A 19,662-nucleotide genomic window follows, 5' to 3' on the forward strand; every position below is an offset into this window, starting at 1 on the left:
GCGCCTTTGTCTGCACCAAAGAACTTTACTACACAACACAGACAATAACCTGAGCTACAAATGTGGAAATTCGCTTCAGTAAAAGTGCAGATAAACTCCCGGTAGAATATCTTCCCCCGCACTTGTTTAACTGCAGTTTACTTGGTTACACTTCACTGTAGTGATACTGGAACTGCTGCTCCTGCTCATAAGAGTTCCACAGTGCATACAGCTGGAGTCCTGTGATCTCCAGGAGTACTGCACTTAAAAGACAGATCCACACTTAGCAATTACTGCCCTAATTAGATGCACTGAATCTGCAGCTGTGCACTTAAATAATCAGGAGACAGCTTCATTATATAGATATATATATATACTGTACATCAGTGTGGCTGCCAGATTGCTCACAATGAAGCACTGTGAGAATCAAAACCTGCATGACCTCTGGATGCTAAGAAAACAGATTATTCTGTGGGTTTGAATACATGCAGCAAGCAGCTATAACATTAATTCAAGTAACCCGGTGCAGATCCATATAAGTAACTATAATAAAAGAATGAATCAAAGCAGCTGACATCTCTCCATGTTAAATACTGTGCCTGATTTGAGAAAAGTGCCACTAGATGGTATCATCTACCCTGCAAGACCAGATGTAATGGGGGCAAGAGAAGCTGGCTGGGCCTCCGACACCTGATGCCTGCCTTTGGCAAGGTCTAGCACAGTAAGCGGACCTACCTCAGCACGTGTGTAGATCCGTTGATTGTAGGGGCAGGGCAGGGCACGCTGGGCACCAGGAGGGACTGCCTGCGAGAGCGCTGGTTCCCACAGCACAGGATGATGAGGAAGGCACGGCGGAAGGATTTGTTCAGAAAGGCATACAGGAAGGGGTTGAGCATGGAGTTGATGTAGCCCAGCCACAGGCAGGCGGACCACAGTTTCTCGGGCACCGTGTAGTCGATGAAAGGGTCGACCACGTTGGTGATGAAGAAGGGCGCCCAGCAGAGGCAGAAGCAGCCCATGATGATACCCAGAGTCTTGGCTGCCTTGGTCTCCGTGCGCATGCGGTGGTTGCGCTGGTGGGCGGCGCTGTCTGAAGAGGCGCTGGCACCCCCCGCACGCTGCAGCATGTTGATCTGTCGAGCGTGCTCCCGCGCGGTCACGTAGATGCGCTGGTAAGCCAGGACCATCAGCCCCAGAGGGATGTAGAACGCCACCACAGAGCAGGTGAGCGCGTAGGGTTTGTTCACCATGAAAACACACATGGTGGAGTTCGAGTCCCCGCTGAACTTCCTTGCTTCTATCTGCCAGGGAGCGAACAACAACAAAACCATTACGACCAGCACTTAGGGTTACTGTTTAATCCAAACAGGGAACATTCTGCTTCATGTACAGAATTAATTTAACATCCTTGATCAGTTTATTATTATTATTTACTTCTTAGCAGATGACCTTATCCAGGGCAACTTACAATTGTTACAAGATATCACATTATTTGTACATACAATTACCCATTTATACAGTTGGGTTTTTACTGGAGCAATCTAGGTAAAGTACCTTGCTCAAGGGTACAGCAGCAGTGATTGAACCCACAACCCTCTGGTGAAGAGTCCAGAGCCCTAACCACTACTCCACACGGCTGCCCCCTTTTTTAGCGCATACCGTTCTCTCATCACCTGGGAATTTTTGTGTTTTTTTTCATACATGAATTAAACATTTGTGATCCAGCACCACTGACCTCTACAACCTTTGTTCTATCAATTTTGGCTGATTTAGAGAAAACATGACCTACCTTCACAGTAGAATGAGAAAATCATAGAACATTGCTGTGTCAAATTTGGAAAATATCAATGGAAAATATCAGCTGAGGCCTCTAACTGCTGACATTCTTACACCCTCTATCATCAACATTGCCGACCTGTGCTTTAACCACTAAAATACTCAAAGCAGGTACTTTCCACAGAAAGCTGAACCACCTAACAACTGAGCTTCCTAACCCACTGCATTCCACACTGCAGCCCAGCGCTGCAACAACTGAGATATCTAAACCCACGATCTTCACCAACTTCAGCACTGCAATTTACAGAGCTCTAGCTACTGAGCCACGTATTCACACCAGCTGCTTTTCATGTTGAGCCCCGAGGTCAGTCTATTAAAAAGATGCTACCATACATTTTGTGAAGGAAACTGGAAGTGTGTGTTTAGATTGCTATCTGATTGCTCTGCAGATACCGTCACAGGATTAATAGCCCATCCAGCAGCAGGGACATATTTTCAATTATTCGCTATACTTGACAGCTATATATATATATATATATATATATATATATATATATATATATATATATATATATATATATATATAGTCAATTTCATGCCCTAATAAGATTTCGGCTTTGTGTTTATCTTAGTGGTGCCCTCATCGCTGGTACATACTGTGTTACCTAGATACCTAGTGCAGAGAAGTATTGAGTTCTCAGTGCTTGATTCACTGTATTTCTTTGCATTTGCTGGCTTTCACATACTCTGTATTCTTGTCATTTAATTTGCTGAGTTTTCTGTTCTGAATTGTGTTGTTATAAATACAATATGGGCAGCAGTGTGGAGTAGTGGTTAGGGCTCTGGACCGGTAGGTCATGGGTTCAATCCCACGTGGGGGACACTGCAGCTGTACCCTTGAGCAAGGTACTTTACCTAGATTGCTCCACTAAAAACCCAACTGTATAAATGGGTAATTGTATGTAACAATAATGTGATATCTTGTAACAATTGTAAGTTGCCCTGGATAAGGGTGTCTGCTAAGAAATAAATAATAATAAATAATATAAAATCACTGAACACAGAGCTCAAATATGATTGTTTGTATAATGCTAGGATTAATTATAATTAAGGGCATGATTACAAGCAAGCAAAAATAATTTGAGGTTTATTATATTCAGAAGCCAGAGATCAGCCAGCGTCCGAAGTGTGGCTCATTAAAATGTAGTACACAGGTCATTAACAATGTTGACCTAATAAGTGGCATATTCAATAGGAGCATGTTAGATTGTGCAAAGGACTGGGTGGCTGTATTTTTTTTGACAGCTGTACTGTAATTCATGACATCACAAGCATGAACACTGAGCCATACGGTCACCGTAATATTAAAATGCAAACTATACAAATAAAAGGACTGAAGTACATTTTATTGATGGCACTCACCAAATGATCTATCCCAATGCTGTTCCAGCCTTGCATTATGGGTAGGAAGGAGATGACGGATGAGATTACCCAGCAACCCCCCAACATGAGAGACACCCTCAGGGGCGTCATTCTGTTGCTGTAGACCAGCGGCTGACAACAAATGGCGTAGTACCTGCAAATGGAAAACAAGACTAGGCATGACTTCAAGGAGTGCTGCAACCCAAGGTCCTGTTATCACTGGTTCCCTTATTCTCTGTTGAAGATCGATTGGTTTTTTGCTTGCATGTTATACTTAATTTGGATATGCTGATCTCATACAGTATATCTATAGTGAATGATTTCACTTGTTGAAAGGTTCGATAGCCCTTTTGCAGAAGACCCAGACACAAGATTGAGGTGTTTTTTTTATTAATTACAGAAATAAAAGCCAATCCAAATCAAAACTAAACAAAAGCCTAACTCCACTTTGGAGCGCTAACTAACCTTTTTAAATTAAAAAAAAAACTATAAAACTAGATGACTTACAAACACAAACAAAAAGGTTGACACACTATCTTTTTCTAAACCATACACTATTTTTTCTAAACCACACAGGTTTCCCCCTCCCATGCACAGGCACTCAGGACAGACAAAACATGAAACAGCAACACAAAACGATACAACACATAGCATAAATAGCCAGATGGCTACAATACATTCACTAGAGTGACCTGCAGTTCAGAGAGGAGCTTTCATTCCTAAGGGCAGGTCTGCAGGTCTGCAGTGTTAAAGAGTTCGCTATAAGAACAAAACAAGAAGCAAAAGTTCTTCAACACAAGCGTGATAAAACGCTGCTGATGTTAATAGGAGGAGGTAAGAGCCTTAAAGCTTTGGCTGGCAGTCCTGTAGCTACTACATGAAGAGCATCAGTGCTTTGAGTCCGTGTGCGTCTCCCTCCCACAGCGTGCTTACAATCGCTTCTGTATTCCTACACATGCTTTGCTGCTGGCAGAGAGTGCTTTGTGTCCAATCAAGATTTAAGAGGCCAGAGTGTAGTGCAGCAGGGAGTATTGATGCTTTATTATAAAGCACTTTGCACTCATGAATATCAACCACAATGCAAAGCATGCCGTCTGTCTCATTGGGCCGTGGGCACAGTCTGTCTTCACCCTGACCTGTCAATGTCACACTTACACTCACGGATAACAGGGAACAACATTCTGTCAGCCTGCATGCTAATGTGCAGTTAATAATGGACAGATTAATGTTCTCGATTTCCGACGGGGGTCTTTCATAATATACCCCGTTAGCAATAATATAGATGAATCGCACGTCCTTTATCACAAAGCTTTTAACTCGAGAGTAGTTTAATAGGATCATACCCTAGAGAGTGGTTTCCATGTGAGTAAGAGAAGCAGATGAAACTGAGAAGCAGGGGCAGTAGGGCTGGGAGGAGGAGGAGGGAGGAACCGGTGGCTGTCTAGACAGGATAGAAGGGACAGGCAAAGAGACCCCGGTTTAAATTCCTATATTGCACTGCATCCCTAATTGCAGCCCAACAGACCCCTATTGGCCACTACAGACTTATTACAAGGACATTCCATTGTGCACTTTTGACCCTCACACATGATGTACACACACCCACCCGGGGGGGAGATCCCTGAATAAATTCCCCAGTTTCCATGTGTTTTGTTGCAGTACCTGTGTTTGTATCTATCCTCGTGCAGTGGAGTGCACCACGTCTTCATTGTCTTAGTGGCACAGGCATGTGACCTTTCAGTCGTAATCGAATCATTTTGTCACTTTCACTTTCTCTGGTCAGCTCTGACCTTCCTGCACTCCAGGGTCTACGGTCCTTCACGCTTGCCATTTTCAACAAGCGTCAAGCTCTCCAAACTTATCTGCTCTCATTCCAGAAGACCATTATAGGTGACACGTCTCCATGGTAACGTGCACCAGGCAACGAGATTGAAACTCACAAACAAACCTTACTGCCTGCGCACGTCACCAGTTACAGCTGGTCTCTGCTGGTCTCTGCTGTCTTGAGTTTGTTTGTTGTTATTAATACAGATGCAACATTCAGAAGGCATTTCAGTTACGTTCAGTTGCTGTAACAGTCTCATATCTTGTGATCCTCTTGGGAGTCTCGCTGTGTGAAGTTCTGCACACAGCTGTTGATATGTGCAAACCCTACAATTAGGTTTTCATTAATCATGTAACAAAAAGGGTAGCATTTGTAGTATTTTAGCTGTAAAACAAACAAATACACAAACACACAAAGCGTAAAGCAAGCCTGAGCATGGTGGAATTTCTGTGATGAGGACATGGTAGCTAAAGCCCCATTTTAATATGAAAACTACCAAAGCCACTATGAAAAAAATCAAACAGTCAAAGTCAATGCCGCTGAGAAATCTGCCTGGGCAACGACATGGCTGTGCTTCAGATATAAAATAATGGAAGTTGCTTCAAAGGCTTATTTTATTCAAGGGGAGAGTGTGAGCAACAAGAAAGAGAGACAAGTCTGTTGAGCCAGGATCCGGGGAGCAGGCCAGCCTGCCGCTGTGGTGCGCTGGGATCCCAGTCCTTCACACATCTGGAGGACACATCTGTTCACAGAGCCAGGAGATGACCAGCATGTCCCTCAGTGTGTGTCTGCAGCTACCTTCCTAACACGGGTAGCCCAAACACGCATGCTTTTGACTACAGAATGTCATATTTTTTTCCTTCCAGTTCTCAGACATATAGGTCAAAACACTGAAGTGCATTTGTTTTACATTAAATGGTAAAAATAAGTAACAAGCGGGAGCTTTTACAGAAAGCACTTCTCTCGCTGTGTTTCTAACGCTGTAGCCTGGAGGCTGAGTGAATGAATTTACAGCTCAGCCTTCCTTCAATGCTTATTCAGGATCCACTCTCATTCATTCACTGTCTAATGCACATTACAGTAAAATGCCATCATGACTCGAGGCTTTTATACACCATGCTTTTATAAATTCCAGTTTCGTATGTCATTGGTTGGCCTCCCAGTGGTCTCACCCACACAACACAGCACTCAATAAACTGCAACAGCACTCTACTCGCTATGTTTTATTCAGCCAGAGCTCAATGTGATAACAACATTTACATCCATGTATGCTTTTGATAAAGTATACAGACCATGACGGGGTTTGAGCATTAGTTAACCCTGAACAACACTTTAAGCACAGGACAGAAACAAGGCCAGAGTTGTAACTTGAACATAGACTTAGGACAGAGGGAAGGAGACACTTCTTCACAGAGAGGGTGACAAAGGGATGGAAGGCAGTGGGTTTGAGTAGCTCAGTGGTGAGAGTGCTGGGCTGCAGTGTGGAACGAGTGAAGGCTTGGAATAGACTAATCCCAAGGTAGCAAGCTGACCTGATTTAGTCACCCTTCTCTTATTGCTATCTGACTTTATCTGCTGTCCAGCTCTGAAGCGATTTGACATTTCCAGATACAGTCACTGCTTATCAGTCTGCTTTCCACCGGCTGATTTCTAATCACAGAATGACATTTAAAATCACAGAGCTCTCTAAATCAAGGGCTGGAGATCTTAGCTCTGGTGGAATAGATACAGGGCCATCTCAACTTGGACCAAATTACCAGGAAACATAAACCAAATACAAGAAAACATACAGTGGAACTCCAATGTGCTCACATGCATGACAGCACCTAGATTGTAGAGGCTTCACGTGTGGGGTTTAGATAGATACTGTACTCTCATGTGCTCTAAAGACTCCTTCATTATGTAGTTTGAGAAGAATGGAATGGAATGTGGATGGCAATGGGTTTAAATGGATCCATTGTTCGTGCTGGAAGGTAGTGAATTCAAGCATATCAAGCATATAGTTACAGCAGCAACTTGTAGCATTACAGCCTCTTGAAAAAGCACAAGCAGCTGACAAACAGCACTACCGGCTCCTGTTACCAGCTGTGACCAAACCAGTTCCGGTCATTGCTTGGATTTCCAATGAAGAACATCTCAAACATTTCAGCATTCGCCGTGTTTAATGACAGCGGCACATTACAACACCCTACCGGTAAACCACTAATCTTCTTTCTGTATTCAGAATCAGAAGACAGTCACGCCTACAACTTCAAAAGCAGGAGGAAGCTGGACACTTCGCTAGTCCGCTATTCGATTCAAGATACCATTGGCTCAAGATGTGAAATTCGGAGGTGCTCGGAGCCGCAGTGTCAGGGGCACAGCATCCCCACAGTGACATGGATTCACTCTGCTGTTTAGAGAGCAGCTAGTTAATGTGTGATCTGCCTACTTCCTTTTATGAGACGGTGTAAAGTGTGAATCATGGCTGGTAATCAGCGAGAAAACGCCCCCTCCGCCCCCATTCCTGCCTCTCTTTCTTGTAAATGATTGGGAGATCACTGTAGATGAGTATTAAAACCAGCACAGCTGCTTCTGGAAGTGTCACACTCGTACATGAGAACAGAGTTTGAGGTATAGGGTTCATGTGCAGCCAAAGACTGGCAAGCTCTTAATTCCAACACTGGTACACAGCACAAGCAGCCACAGTGGTTATCTGAGCAGTCCACAGCTTTGAGCAAATCCAAGCCTTACTGCTTCTGTAACCCTCCCTGAAAACTGGCTCTGTGTTTGCCAGTGATTTGGAGTGACAGATCAATCACTACCTTAAGACACAGGAATCATTCCTTTTTTGTCTTGTAAAGCTCCGAACAGAACTGACTGCACCGCAGATAAGGGCTGAAAAAGCAAATGAAAATGAAAACACACACACAAAGAAACCCAGAGGCTTTCTGGCAGCTGTCAACATTTTTTCCAGGCGTTAAAGTTGTAGCAAAAAGGGAGTTGATTGCTGTCTGCTCATAGCGCTGCGGATAATGCAAATTAGTGGTTGTCTGGGCTAAGCTGCGAGCCTGGAAAGTATTTGATTTCTTATCAACATTGAAATGGTACTGAAAATTTTCATCCAGGTTCAGCAATACAAACAATCAATGACATTTATTTTGTATAGCACCTTCATACAAACATATGCCTGTAGTTAAAGCTACCTTTACAGACAAAATATATCTCAGAGTTGGGGAACATTGTCAGAGCAGAAGGAAGCAAGTTTTCTTCCAGGACAACCTTGTACTTGGCTTGATTCATGCGTCCTTCACAAAGACAAATCTGCCCGATTCCAGCCTTGCTGAAGCACCCCCAGATGAGTCCAATTTTCAGCTTTGCCCAACACCTGGTCGTCTAATGGTTAGACAGAGACCTGGAGAGGCCTACAAGCCACAGTGTCTCGCACCCACTGTGAAATGTGGTGGAGGATCGGTGATGATCTGGGGGTGCTTCAGCAAGGCTGGAATCGGGCAGCTTTGGCATGAATCAAGCCAAGTACAAGGTTGTCCTGGAAGAAAACTTGCTTCCTTCTGCTCTGACAATGTTCCCCAACTCTGAGGATTGGTTTTTCCAGCAGGACAATGCTCCATGCCACACAGCCAGGTCAATCAAGGTGTAGATGGAGGACCACCAGATCAAGACCCTGTCATGGCCAGCCCAATCTCCAGACCTGAACCCCATTGAAAACCCCTGGAATGTGATCAAGAGGAAGATGGATGGTCACAAGCCATCAAACAAAGCTGAGCTGCTTGAATTTTTGCGCCAGGAGTGGCATAAAGTCACCCAACATCAATGTGAAAGACTGGTGGAGAGCATGCCAAGACGCATGAAAGCTGTGCTTGAAAATCAGGGTTATTCCACCAAATATTGATTTCTGAACTCTTCCTAAGTTAAAACATTAGTATTGTGTTGTTTAAAAATGAATATGAACTTATTTTCTTTGCATTATTCGAGGTCTGACAACACTGCATCTTTTTTGTTATTTTGACCAGTTGTCATTTTCTGCAAATAAATGCTCTAAATGACAATATTTTTATTTGGAATTTGGGAGAAATGTTGTCAGTAGTTTATAGAATAAAACAAAAATGTTCATTTTACCCAAACACATACCTATAAATAGTAAAACCAGAGAAACTGATAATTTTGCAGTGGTCTCTTAATTTTTTCCAGAGCTGTATATATAGTATGGGGAGTTGACAGGGTCGAAAGGTCACATTGTCACATGATTTGAATGGAATAGTGTTTCATAATTAACTGTAAAAAATGCTATAATAATGATAATAATAATACATGTATGAATGAATAAATAAATACAATTATATAAAATTGAATAATAAATAGTTAAAAGTTTCTAGACCAGTGTTTGTTCTGTGTATTTGCTTTATCAAATTAAAAATAACATAATTTCAATGACATTCATTTGAATAAGCAATGCAACGCTTTGTAAACATCATTAACAATATAACAGCTAAATAAATTAGGCCATACATATTTATACATTTTCTAATGAGAAAAATGCAAATGGCTTAAGACTCATTAAAACAAACCCCCTTGACAAGTAGTAGTCAGGACTATTTATACTGATAAACTCCAGCTTCTCTTCTGCGTGGGAACCCTCCACCCCAGCCCACTACAGACCCTCCGAAACCTTACAAGCAGACCCAAACACAAACAGGCTCGAGTCCTTCTCAATAAATATACTCCCCTTAGGAATGAACTGCCTCGGAATCTGAAAACAAGCTCTGCACTGCATCTTTTTAAACAATTAGCCAAACAGTATTTGCTTCAAAAACCAATTAGTCATCGCGCCATCAGGAAAGAGACGCATACTGTGCTCCCCCTGCCCCTCTCTCTTTCTCCTCCTTACGTAGTGTACAACATTTACAACCACTTTCCCACTCCCCCCATGCCTGAGAGACATTACTAATCTAGTACCCCTCCACCCGCCCTATAATTAACCTTCCTAAATTGTTTTACTGAACCACAGGATAGGATCTCAATGTAAAACAGCCCTTTTGACTGGGCTAGCAAGTCATACAGAATCACTGCTGTATGCACAGGGCTGTAAAGGCCTTTGGTGTGTAATGCATAATAAACAGCCCACCTGTCCAGGGAGATGCAGCAGAGATGCAGGATTGAGGCGGTGGTCAGCAGCACGTCCAGCGATGTCCTGACCAGGCAGAAGGTCTCTCCGTAGATCCAGCTCTGGTGGACCAGCTCGATGGCGCCGAACGGCATCACCATCACGGACACCAGCAGGTCTGCGAACGCCAGCGACACAATGAAGTAGTTCGTCTTGATCTTCCTGGACAAGCAAACGAGAGCCACACTTACACTGAACTCAGCTTTCAACTGATCGAGATTAGTACTGTGCTTTTACTGTGGAACACTTTTATAAGGGTACTGTGTGCACTGCTGACCTGAGCTGCCGGTCCCTGCAAACAGCCACCATGACGAGCAGGTTCCCCAAGACAGTCATGAGCATCACCAGGGAGAAGAAGGAGATGAGGGCAATCCTCTCGACCACTCCGTAGCTGGGGACCGCGCGGAGCTCAGCCTTCGTACTGCTGCAGGGACAGAGAGAAGGGACAGTCAGTGTAATGCAGCTCAATAGGACTTTACACTGCAGGGGCCAGTCTCGTAGTGAGTGCCTCTGCATCTCTCACCCTGGAGGCTCCCCCTCCAGACACTGCAATATATCTTCCATGTGCTGTATTAAATAATGGGATGAGGAGCTGTTTTCAGGCCAGCTCAATGAGGGAATTTCCATTGAAAGCTAAAGAATATTAATGAGTCCAGTTCTCGGTTGAGACAGCGATGCAGTGTGCAGTGCATGGGTCTGCTGCTGCTCTAATGGGTGTGTTTACATTCCAGGCATCGCGTGCTCTGAACGTGGCATAAAGCAATTACAGACGATCAACCTTCCTGCCCTCACTGAAGCCCTGTAATCACGGCTGCACAAACCCAATCATTCTCTGCAGCTTGAGCTCGTGTCAGGTGCTGGCGGCTGTGATACACTCCTGCTTCATTCGATCTATGTGTTCATTCCACAATTAGTCACATGCAAACCTTTCTGTTCTATCCGTGACCTGGGTTCAAGACTCAGGAGAAGTGTAACAGAGAAGAACTGATGATGGAAACAGTGTTGCTGTAGCTAATTCATTGCTCAGTGATTTCGGAAAAACTCAAAAAACACCCTTGTTTTTATCCAATTAAAAGCATATGCTAGCATTAGCAACAGATTGGCATATAGCTAGTATGCCCAGTGACCCAAAACAGTCCCCAGTCTCATTTCACTGCTTCATTCATGGATCTGGAGTGGGTCAGGTGGAAGGTCTCGGTCACTATAAAGGTCATGCAGTTATCCCTGAAAGAATATGTTGATAATAGGACAGGGATAAAGGTTATGGGTGAAACTATTGTGAAACTATTGTGAAACTTGACTCATTTCCTGCTCAGGTTAATGATGAAATTAAAAATTCCCCATTGTGTGTCATCTGAGATTTATTACTGCCATTTAATACAAAGGCTCTATGTTTTACCTTCAACAAACTGAAGCCTTATTGTACTAGACATGGAAGATACTGTACTGTAGGTATTCCCAAGAAACATGTTATTACAAACAGTGAGTTTGTGGCTTTCCTCCGTCACTCTGACCTCCTCCTCCTCCAGACAATCTCAGACAGACCCCAGGGCAGGGGTACGTGTAAACACCATGAGACACCTACATCCAGCTCTATGCAGCATTGTGCTGTGCATGAAACAACAAACCCCTTCATAAACCCCAGCCTCATACTCATGGCAGGAACACATTCTCAGAGCTTCCATCAATACAATGCATAATATTACCAGCAGAGGAACCAAGCCCACGTGCTAATGCTAATAACTCAATACTATAATAAATGGATGTCTAGCTGCGTTTCTCTTCATATTACAAACACCTAGCTTTATAAGTCAGTATGACAAAAAACAACACAACAACTCTATTACATAAAGTGAAATTGAATTTTTGTTGAAAATAGTGTGATGAGTAATCGAAGCCTCCAGCTGCCCTGATTCGATTCAGCCTTTCCTAATGGACATTGAGTGGCAGTGCTTGCACGCAGGCTGTACTGTATCTGTCTGAGGACTGTAACCGTTTGGAATGTGTATATGAACACTGTAAAGGAAGAAGGCCCAGCATGCAGATCCATGTACCCTGCTGTGCACGAGGTCAGACGTTGACATGTCATGTCAGGGGGTGACCTGGACCTCTTGTCTGCTAGCATGGGATCACGGCTTCAACTGACAAACTCTATTAAAGATTCCCCACCCTTACATTGCATCTAGAATGCGCCCGTTTCCATCGCAGATTCTTACGCTAAGGGAACACAGAGCCACTTTGTGGCTTGGAACTTGGAACACCAGGGGAGACTTGGGGTTTGATACAGCAATGTTGCCTCAGACTAGGTCTCCCGGTGATCTCCTGGAAGCAGGTTTCAAGCCACAGTTCCTGGCCTTGTGTTCCTCAGCGTTACAGTGAGACTTGAAAGTGAGCTGTGACAGCCAGGTGTGGTCAAGGTCTTACACAAGGTGCAATTCAGATAAAATCATGCGTTTGTAAAGTATGTCCAGGTTGTTTGTTTCTATATGGGACAACTTGAATTAGTATACATTGATAAATCTGATCCCAGCTGTCTAATTTTGTATCAGTAATGCAGGAGAGCTACCACAATCCATCAGTGCTATTAATGAATATACAGCATTAACCACTGAAAAGAACCAGAAAACTGACGCCTTTCTTTGGGAAATGCAAATCTACCACGATTGCACTCCTCGTGATTGTGAGTCGATTTGATAGACGTTTGCTGCTCTCTGAATTCCATGGCCTGACATGCTGTGGATTATTTTTTTCTCCTTATCGTGTAAAATTCATTCCCCTTGAGGCAGTGAGTTTGCTAAAGGACTCGGCTGACCCCTGCGTTTCCGATGGCTTCCAAGCCCTGGAGACCCTGAAAAGGACAATTAACTCCCTCACCAAAGGCTGAGCAATTGATCGCCTTTAATTATGTGTCCGATGGGCATGAAAGGTGACTGGAGACAGAATCGGGAGGGCATTCGACCACATGCAAGTGAGGAAGCACACTGCAGTCCAGCATCACAAATGCAGGGCAGTGTTGAGAATGTCAAGGGAGAGCCCAAACGCCAACCATCTTCATCCACGATATATTTGGAGAAAAACTGGAGAGTGCAGATTTCTGATTAACTGTGATGTAGCTTAGGTCTAACCGCACAGGGTTTTAGAATGTATTTTAAAACCCTTCTCTTAAATTACAAGCTAGATTAAGAATCTAGTGTCGAGGGAAAGTTATGAGATTTTGTGCAAACAGTGGTTTTGTTGCAATGCAACATGATTCTTTTACTCCTGGTCCAACATGGCACCAACCAATCCTCTCTCTTCACCCAACAGGTCCCACTTCAGCAGCTCAACGCTGGCTAACAAGACCCAGTGGCAGGCAATCAATACAGACAAACCAGCAACACTTTGGGTTGCATACTGAACGGAAACCCATGTATAATTAGAACCGACAACCTAAAGAGGGAGTAAGTAAGCAAAACACTGTAAACCCACAAATAGACCATGAAAACCCATCGTGTCACCTTCCCCCATTGCCATCACATCTCTTCCAATAAAAACAGTAAAACATGGAGCACTCTGCAATATCCAGAGGGCTATCCTCTCTCTCTCGCTCTCTCAAACAAGCACTAAAGACTAAAAGCTGCTTTGACGTCTGTTTGCACGCACTCTCATCTCATCTGAGCACATCCATTTAACTTCAAGGCAGCTAAATTAACTCGGAGAGCATCCTTGAGTCACAGCCCAGATATATCTATATCTATATCTATTTTTTTTTCTTCGTATTTTAAAATCGATCCATTTGCTTCTCCAAAGGAATCATAATGTGAACCTTTTTTGTGCTTTTTTTGTGTGCTTCAACATTTCAGTAAGAGTGAAGAGATTTGGGTAAGGATAGTTATAAACATCCAATAATGCATCTATAAATGAGAAACAAAGGATGTTATAAACAGCAGCACACATTCCTTGGTATTACATCATATCTAGGCGTTTTATACATGCAGTAGCTCCTTTAGGGTCCCAGCTGTTTTCGCCTGTTTCTTTACTGTTGTTAGATTTGTGGCTATAACTCTTTAACTGTAAAGGTTACTGGTACATGTCATGCATGAAATGAATGTGCACACACTAGGCTGCCATAAATAAAAAGTTAAATCATCTGAGACTGGTTAGTACAGAGAACAAAAACCACAGAAAAAGAGACTCTGTCTTACAGTGCCTGAGTAAAAAGAGTTCAAGGGCCAGCTTGCCAGGAGGTTTTGTAACATTAGGCAGACCCTAAAGAGTTTTAAAGTGTGATCCTGGATTGATGGAGTGTTATTCACCCTAAGGAATGTTCTTACTGTGGTTTCATTAGCTCTAGAACCAAAGGCTTTAGGTCTCAGGTCTTTCTCTTATCGAGACTCCACATTACTGAATAGCAGAAGTCCATTTTACAAGGAAACTTGCAGACCAGCGTCTGCAGAAGGAGCACAGACTCCCATGAAAGATATTCAGCTCAGTTCAGTTGTGATATGAGGGTATTGTGTTAATAGGCATACCCAAAACCAACCTCATAACAAGTCCCATTCTGCTGCTGAGTCCAATATAAAAAGGTGAGACACATAGGAACAGGCTACTGTTTGTAAGCTGCTCACGCATCTAGCATTAGTGAACGGTTGACCAAAAACATCTGAGAGGAGAGAGCAGGTGTCTGGGAGCCTGGGGTTATTGCAGAGGTTGTTAAAATGTAAATAAGAACACAGGCAGCCAGACTGGAGGGTCTTCTGAAGGTTAAATGATCCCTCAGAGGAACCAAGCTAACAAACTCGCTCTTTTGCTTAGTGGTAAAAGCTCATACACACTCCATACAAATGATATGGGAAACCAATCATTCCCATGACGAAGGCACAAGCCAGAAAGTGTGTCTACTTGACCTTCATCACACTGTCATTTAATAAACAATGTCACCTCCCTGTAGATTTGAACGCTGTACTGTCGACGTGGCCCAATGTGTCAGAGTAAGATGTTCAAGCTGCAGTTTATGAGAGTGAAGTTCAAGACCTTCCAGCACCCGTTTTCTCCCTATACCAGGGTGCTGGCCGAGACGGTCCAGATTATTCATAGGAGCTGCTAAACTAGAGCAGGTTATTTCTCAACTGTAACACTGTACTTGAATGCTGATAGATAGAGTGCAGCAATGGCAGGCTGGGATCATAACAGATGGAGCAACTCTACACTGCAGGTTCAGTTTCTTCTTAAAAAAATACAGCTGGAGCAGGTTGAGAGAATGAAAACCGTTGGAGAGCCTTGTTGTGCTGCGGCTCGATTCTCTCTTGTCTTTCAGAGGGAAGCCCAGGGCACAACCTGGCAAGGACCATAAATCCCTTTAGGAAGGTGTAGGGTTAATACAGCGAATGTGATGTGCGCTGTTCAGATCCTATTTCCATATTATTCTCCAGCGTGAAGATCTGGCCTTTTTTTACATTTAACACTTTACTATTGAATAGAAGTACTCAAAAGGAGTAGAGAAAAAAAAAAAAATTCACAGAATTCATGTAAAGTCTTTGATCTGCCAGAGAGGGTACTGTGGAGGAACAAAGCGGTGAATTAGCAGTGGCCACGGTCGAACCCTTATTGCAGGGCTTGTTTAGCACGACGTGTTCTCTTGAGACAGTGCTTTCAAGTCTGCATGGAGAGCTCTGAAGCAGCATTAATGCTGTACCTCGTATTCGTCTGCCAGGCGTTCTGTGTGCACATGTTCTAAAGCAAGGCAAAAACTAACATCTTTTGTCAGTACCTTCCTACAGTACATATTTTCTTAGATCTTTTTTTTTAGTTTAAAAACCATGCCCTCTCTCCCATTTAAAAATGGGTGCAACCCACGTACCAAACTGCTAAACCCTGGAGGCCTGGACTCAGCTTGCCCAGGCTCTGTCTAGTGGAGGACCAGAGGGAAGAGATTCCTGATTTTACCCATAGAAATAAAATAATTTATTCTGCACAGTAGAGTTAGTAAAAAAAAAACACGCTGTGCTCTTCGTGCGGCTGACACATCTATTGATCACTAACTTATACAAAGGTAAGAACGCTTCATGATTCATCTATTTTTACTGGCATGATGGTCGTGTGGTGTTGAGTTGGGAGATACGTCTATTATATGATAATATATATGATCAGCGTCCCGCTGAACAGTTTGTTGGCAAGTATGATCAAGGCTTGCCATGGAGTTTTGTTGTTTGTCTATATTATCCCCCCCACTGGAAATTTGACAAATCGCACCCTGATCTGAATATTTAATAAATGAATCCACATGCCTTCAAAATGCCCTCTTAGTTTTGTGCACATTGTTACCGGTTAGTGGCAAGCCAGTGGTGACCTCATCATCCATTAACCAGCACCTTTCTTTACTGTATACAAGGAGCCCCATGTACCACACTGCAGGTGCCAGTTTGAAGAGGTCATGTTCATTCACCGTGTTCCTATTTCCCCTGTCCTCTCCTCTTAAACGGGCTTACTAAAAAAAGAAACTGGAATAACGAGGAATATGAACATGGACAGGAAGACCTTCCCTCTTTGTAACCCGGGATTTGTGTTGCTGCCGTAGCCAGTTCTGTTGGCTGCCGTGTCGACTGAAGCTGATCATCTGCCAGAGAACAAATCAATATGGAGCAGCAGCTGGGCCCCAGCGAAGGGAACAGGTGCTCTGCGGTTCATACAGTCCCAGCAGCACGTCTTCCAGCATCGAGGGGATGTCAAGGAGCAAAAGCAAACTGTGTTTAATCGGAATCAATACATTTTTATTATTACACTCCTTCCTTATCAACAAGCCCAGTTAAAAAAAATGCCAATTTCATTTCAGTTTTTCATTCATTCAGCTCTAAGGGTATGAATTTTCCATCTGTGTATGTTCTAAGCTCCATTCTTTTGCATCATTTTTTGGTTATTATTTAAAAAATGATTTCCCCAGGAACTCCTTTGAATGGTCGTTGTACGTGAAGTGCATCATTATTTTGAAGTGCTGTGCCCTGTTCTTCAAATACATTTACGTCTGTCTCATTGATTTCTACTGAAAGCTCTTAGCTGTCTTGGTTTGCCTTACTCTGTGAGTTAACACTAGCTCATCGGATCCAGCAGGGGTGTAGTCTCAGGGGTGACAGTGGCATCACTGCACAGTGTGCATCACCTGGAATGTGGCTCTCAAAGCGTCTCTCCGACCAGGTAAATGACGTCGTTCTGTTGGTGAGCACACATGACAGATGCTGTCTAACGTATACACCTGAAAGCTCCCCTGTATTGCAATTGGTGTGGCTAGCGAGTCTCAGCAAATCAAACAGCCCGGTTAGCTGGGTTTCTGGATAACTCCCCCAGACCTTTTTTTTTATTATTATTATTTATTTCTTAGCAGATGCCCTTATCCAGGGCGACTTAAAATTGTTACAAGATATCACATTATACATTATTTCACATCATACAGATATCACATTATTTATTTATTTTTTACATACAATTACCCATTTATACAGTTGGTTTTTTTTACTGGATGCAATCTAGGTAAAGTACCTTGCTCAAGGGTACAACAGCAGTGATTGAACCCACAACCCTCTGGTCAAGAGTCCAGAGCCCTAACCACTACTCCACACTGCTGCCCCTTAAAAGTATGACAGAAAACAACCACATTCACGACAGTCATGAATACCAATATAAACATCTGGCTGTTTTATCTGGACAGCCAGCTTCTGAGCCATTGGAGTCGTTTTGTTATTCACTTGTGAGAAACACGGTGGCGATTGACGTCAATTGCTGCACAGCTGGTTGTGCTTTCTACTTTTCATTCTGTAAGAAGATACAAATCGGAGCACAAGAGAGCAGGCGATCTGTCAGAAGAACTGGGTCTGTTTAAGATTGTCTCTTTAATCCACCTCGAGGGAGGTTCCCTTTACTGACTGTGAAGAAAACAAGACCAGGGCTCTATGCTCCATTTCATTATCGAAAGCACACGGTGTCTGCCTTTTTATGGTAAGAAGGAAAGTTATTGCAATGAATATTAAAAGCATGATGCAAAGAAAGGTTAGCGATATCTACGGTAAACATCCTGCACTATTTCAGAAAAAACAAAACTAACAAAAATAATCATTTTGACAACAGGAGGGAGCTCATTCATATTGTCATCTGAAAGCTTACTAGAAACGCTCACAGAAATACCACACACTGTACACCTTACCATTTTAATTAGTACCTTCAGAAGCACTCTGTCCTTTAGATCTACAAACACAAGTGAATGCACAGCACCAGGTCCACTTCTACTCTGGTCTTTCTACTGGATAGTCCTTGAACTGGTGCATTCAATAATTGCTCACAGTCATCATGGTTCTTATTATTTGGTACTTATTAAATTAATTGATTGATTGAAAGTTTTTTCTTATTTTTCCTACTTACCTCTCATTGATATCAGCTTCGTCCATCACAGGCAATCGGCCCTGGGATCTCAGAATCAGGTACCCACAGACACACAGACACCCTGCAAGCCAAAACCAATAAGATGTTAGGGATAAGAGACGAAGTGATAGAAATCAGGGGTGTGCAGAGTAATCAGGTGATATAAGTATCCGTTACACTTGTAAATAGTTATTAATGGGCACTTGTTGCCCACGTGTAGGTCGTCTGCAAAAACCCTTGTAGAAATCAACAGACAAATGTACACAGAGAGTATAATTTGCTGCTGATCATCCGTTATGTCTTATCAATGTCTTCATTTTAGCTTTGTATGCATAATAATCTGTTTCACTAAGATACTTTACAAGAATGGGATTATCTTAATGATAAAATACTATTAGCAACAGTATCATGCATAAGTACCATTTACCTCTGATCATGCATTTATATGCTTTACATGGTGAGCATGATAACTGTCTTGAATTTTCTTCTCCAAACAGGTACCTGAAGAATCGTGCCCGAATTACAACTTTCATTGTAGTGATTCCCTTTAAAAGTTCAAGCTCCCAGAAAATGAAATGCTTTGTTCAGGAAGCAGACTGTTCCATTCAAAGTGCACATCACATGCAAATGTAGTTGTAAAGCTCTGCGTTCTCTCACACAATCACATTGAATGGAACTAGTCGTAGTGCTTAGACATTGGAACCAATAAATCAGGGAGATATTAAACATAAGCACGGGAATACTGAACCGTAAGACAATCACTCCCAGGATCTAAAACAAGCAAAGCCAGTTGTGAATAAAATGAATGAAGTGGTGAGGTGTGTGTCGTCAGCTTTTGAAGGTTTTGTTAATACATATTTTATTTCAATATTGCTGTTCTCTATACCTTCTGTTCTATTGCTACCTCCATCTGTTTCATACTTGGGCTCCAGATGCACAGTATATAGAAAGTTGTGCAATGACCCAAAAGCATGCAGTCACAGATGGGCAATAAATGCACAGGTGCTTTGGGGTCAACGCCACACCTGGATTTCATATTGATATGACAGAACCGGAGCTGGGAAATGTAATTGCATGATAGCGCTGACATGTCAATAAATTCCAGTGC

The 19,662-nt window shown here is 42.9% G+C and overlaps 1 protein-coding gene across 2 annotated transcripts in view; it reads right to left on the reverse strand.

The window, feature by feature from the left end:
• The window catches only part of LOC131696650 (5-hydroxytryptamine receptor 4-like), a 65,288-nt gene that overhangs the window by 25,803 nt on the left and 19,823 nt on the right, over nt 1-19,662 (reverse strand). For both annotated transcript variants that reach the window (XM_058996499.1, XM_058996500.1), the window contains exons 2-6: nt 18,555-18,636; nt 10,444-10,590; nt 10,128-10,328; nt 3,178-3,331; nt 715-1,280 (exon numbers count right to left, since the gene is read on the reverse strand). In XM_058996499.1, the coding sequence (XP_058852482.1) occupies nt 715-1,280; nt 3,178-3,331; nt 10,128-10,328; nt 10,444-10,590; nt 18,555-18,580 (1,094 nt within the window). In that variant the 5' untranslated portion in view covers nt 18,581-18,636. The remainder of the gene's footprint in view (nt 1-714; nt 1,281-3,177; nt 3,332-10,127; nt 10,329-10,443; nt 10,591-18,554; nt 18,637-19,662) is intronic.

The sequence above is a fragment of the Acipenser ruthenus genome, chromosome 22 (genome assembly GCF_902713425.1).
Source record: "Acipenser ruthenus chromosome 22, fAciRut3.2 maternal haplotype, whole genome shotgun sequence".
NCBI classification, from domain to species: domain Eukaryota; kingdom Metazoa; phylum Chordata; class Actinopteri; order Acipenseriformes; family Acipenseridae; genus Acipenser; species Acipenser ruthenus.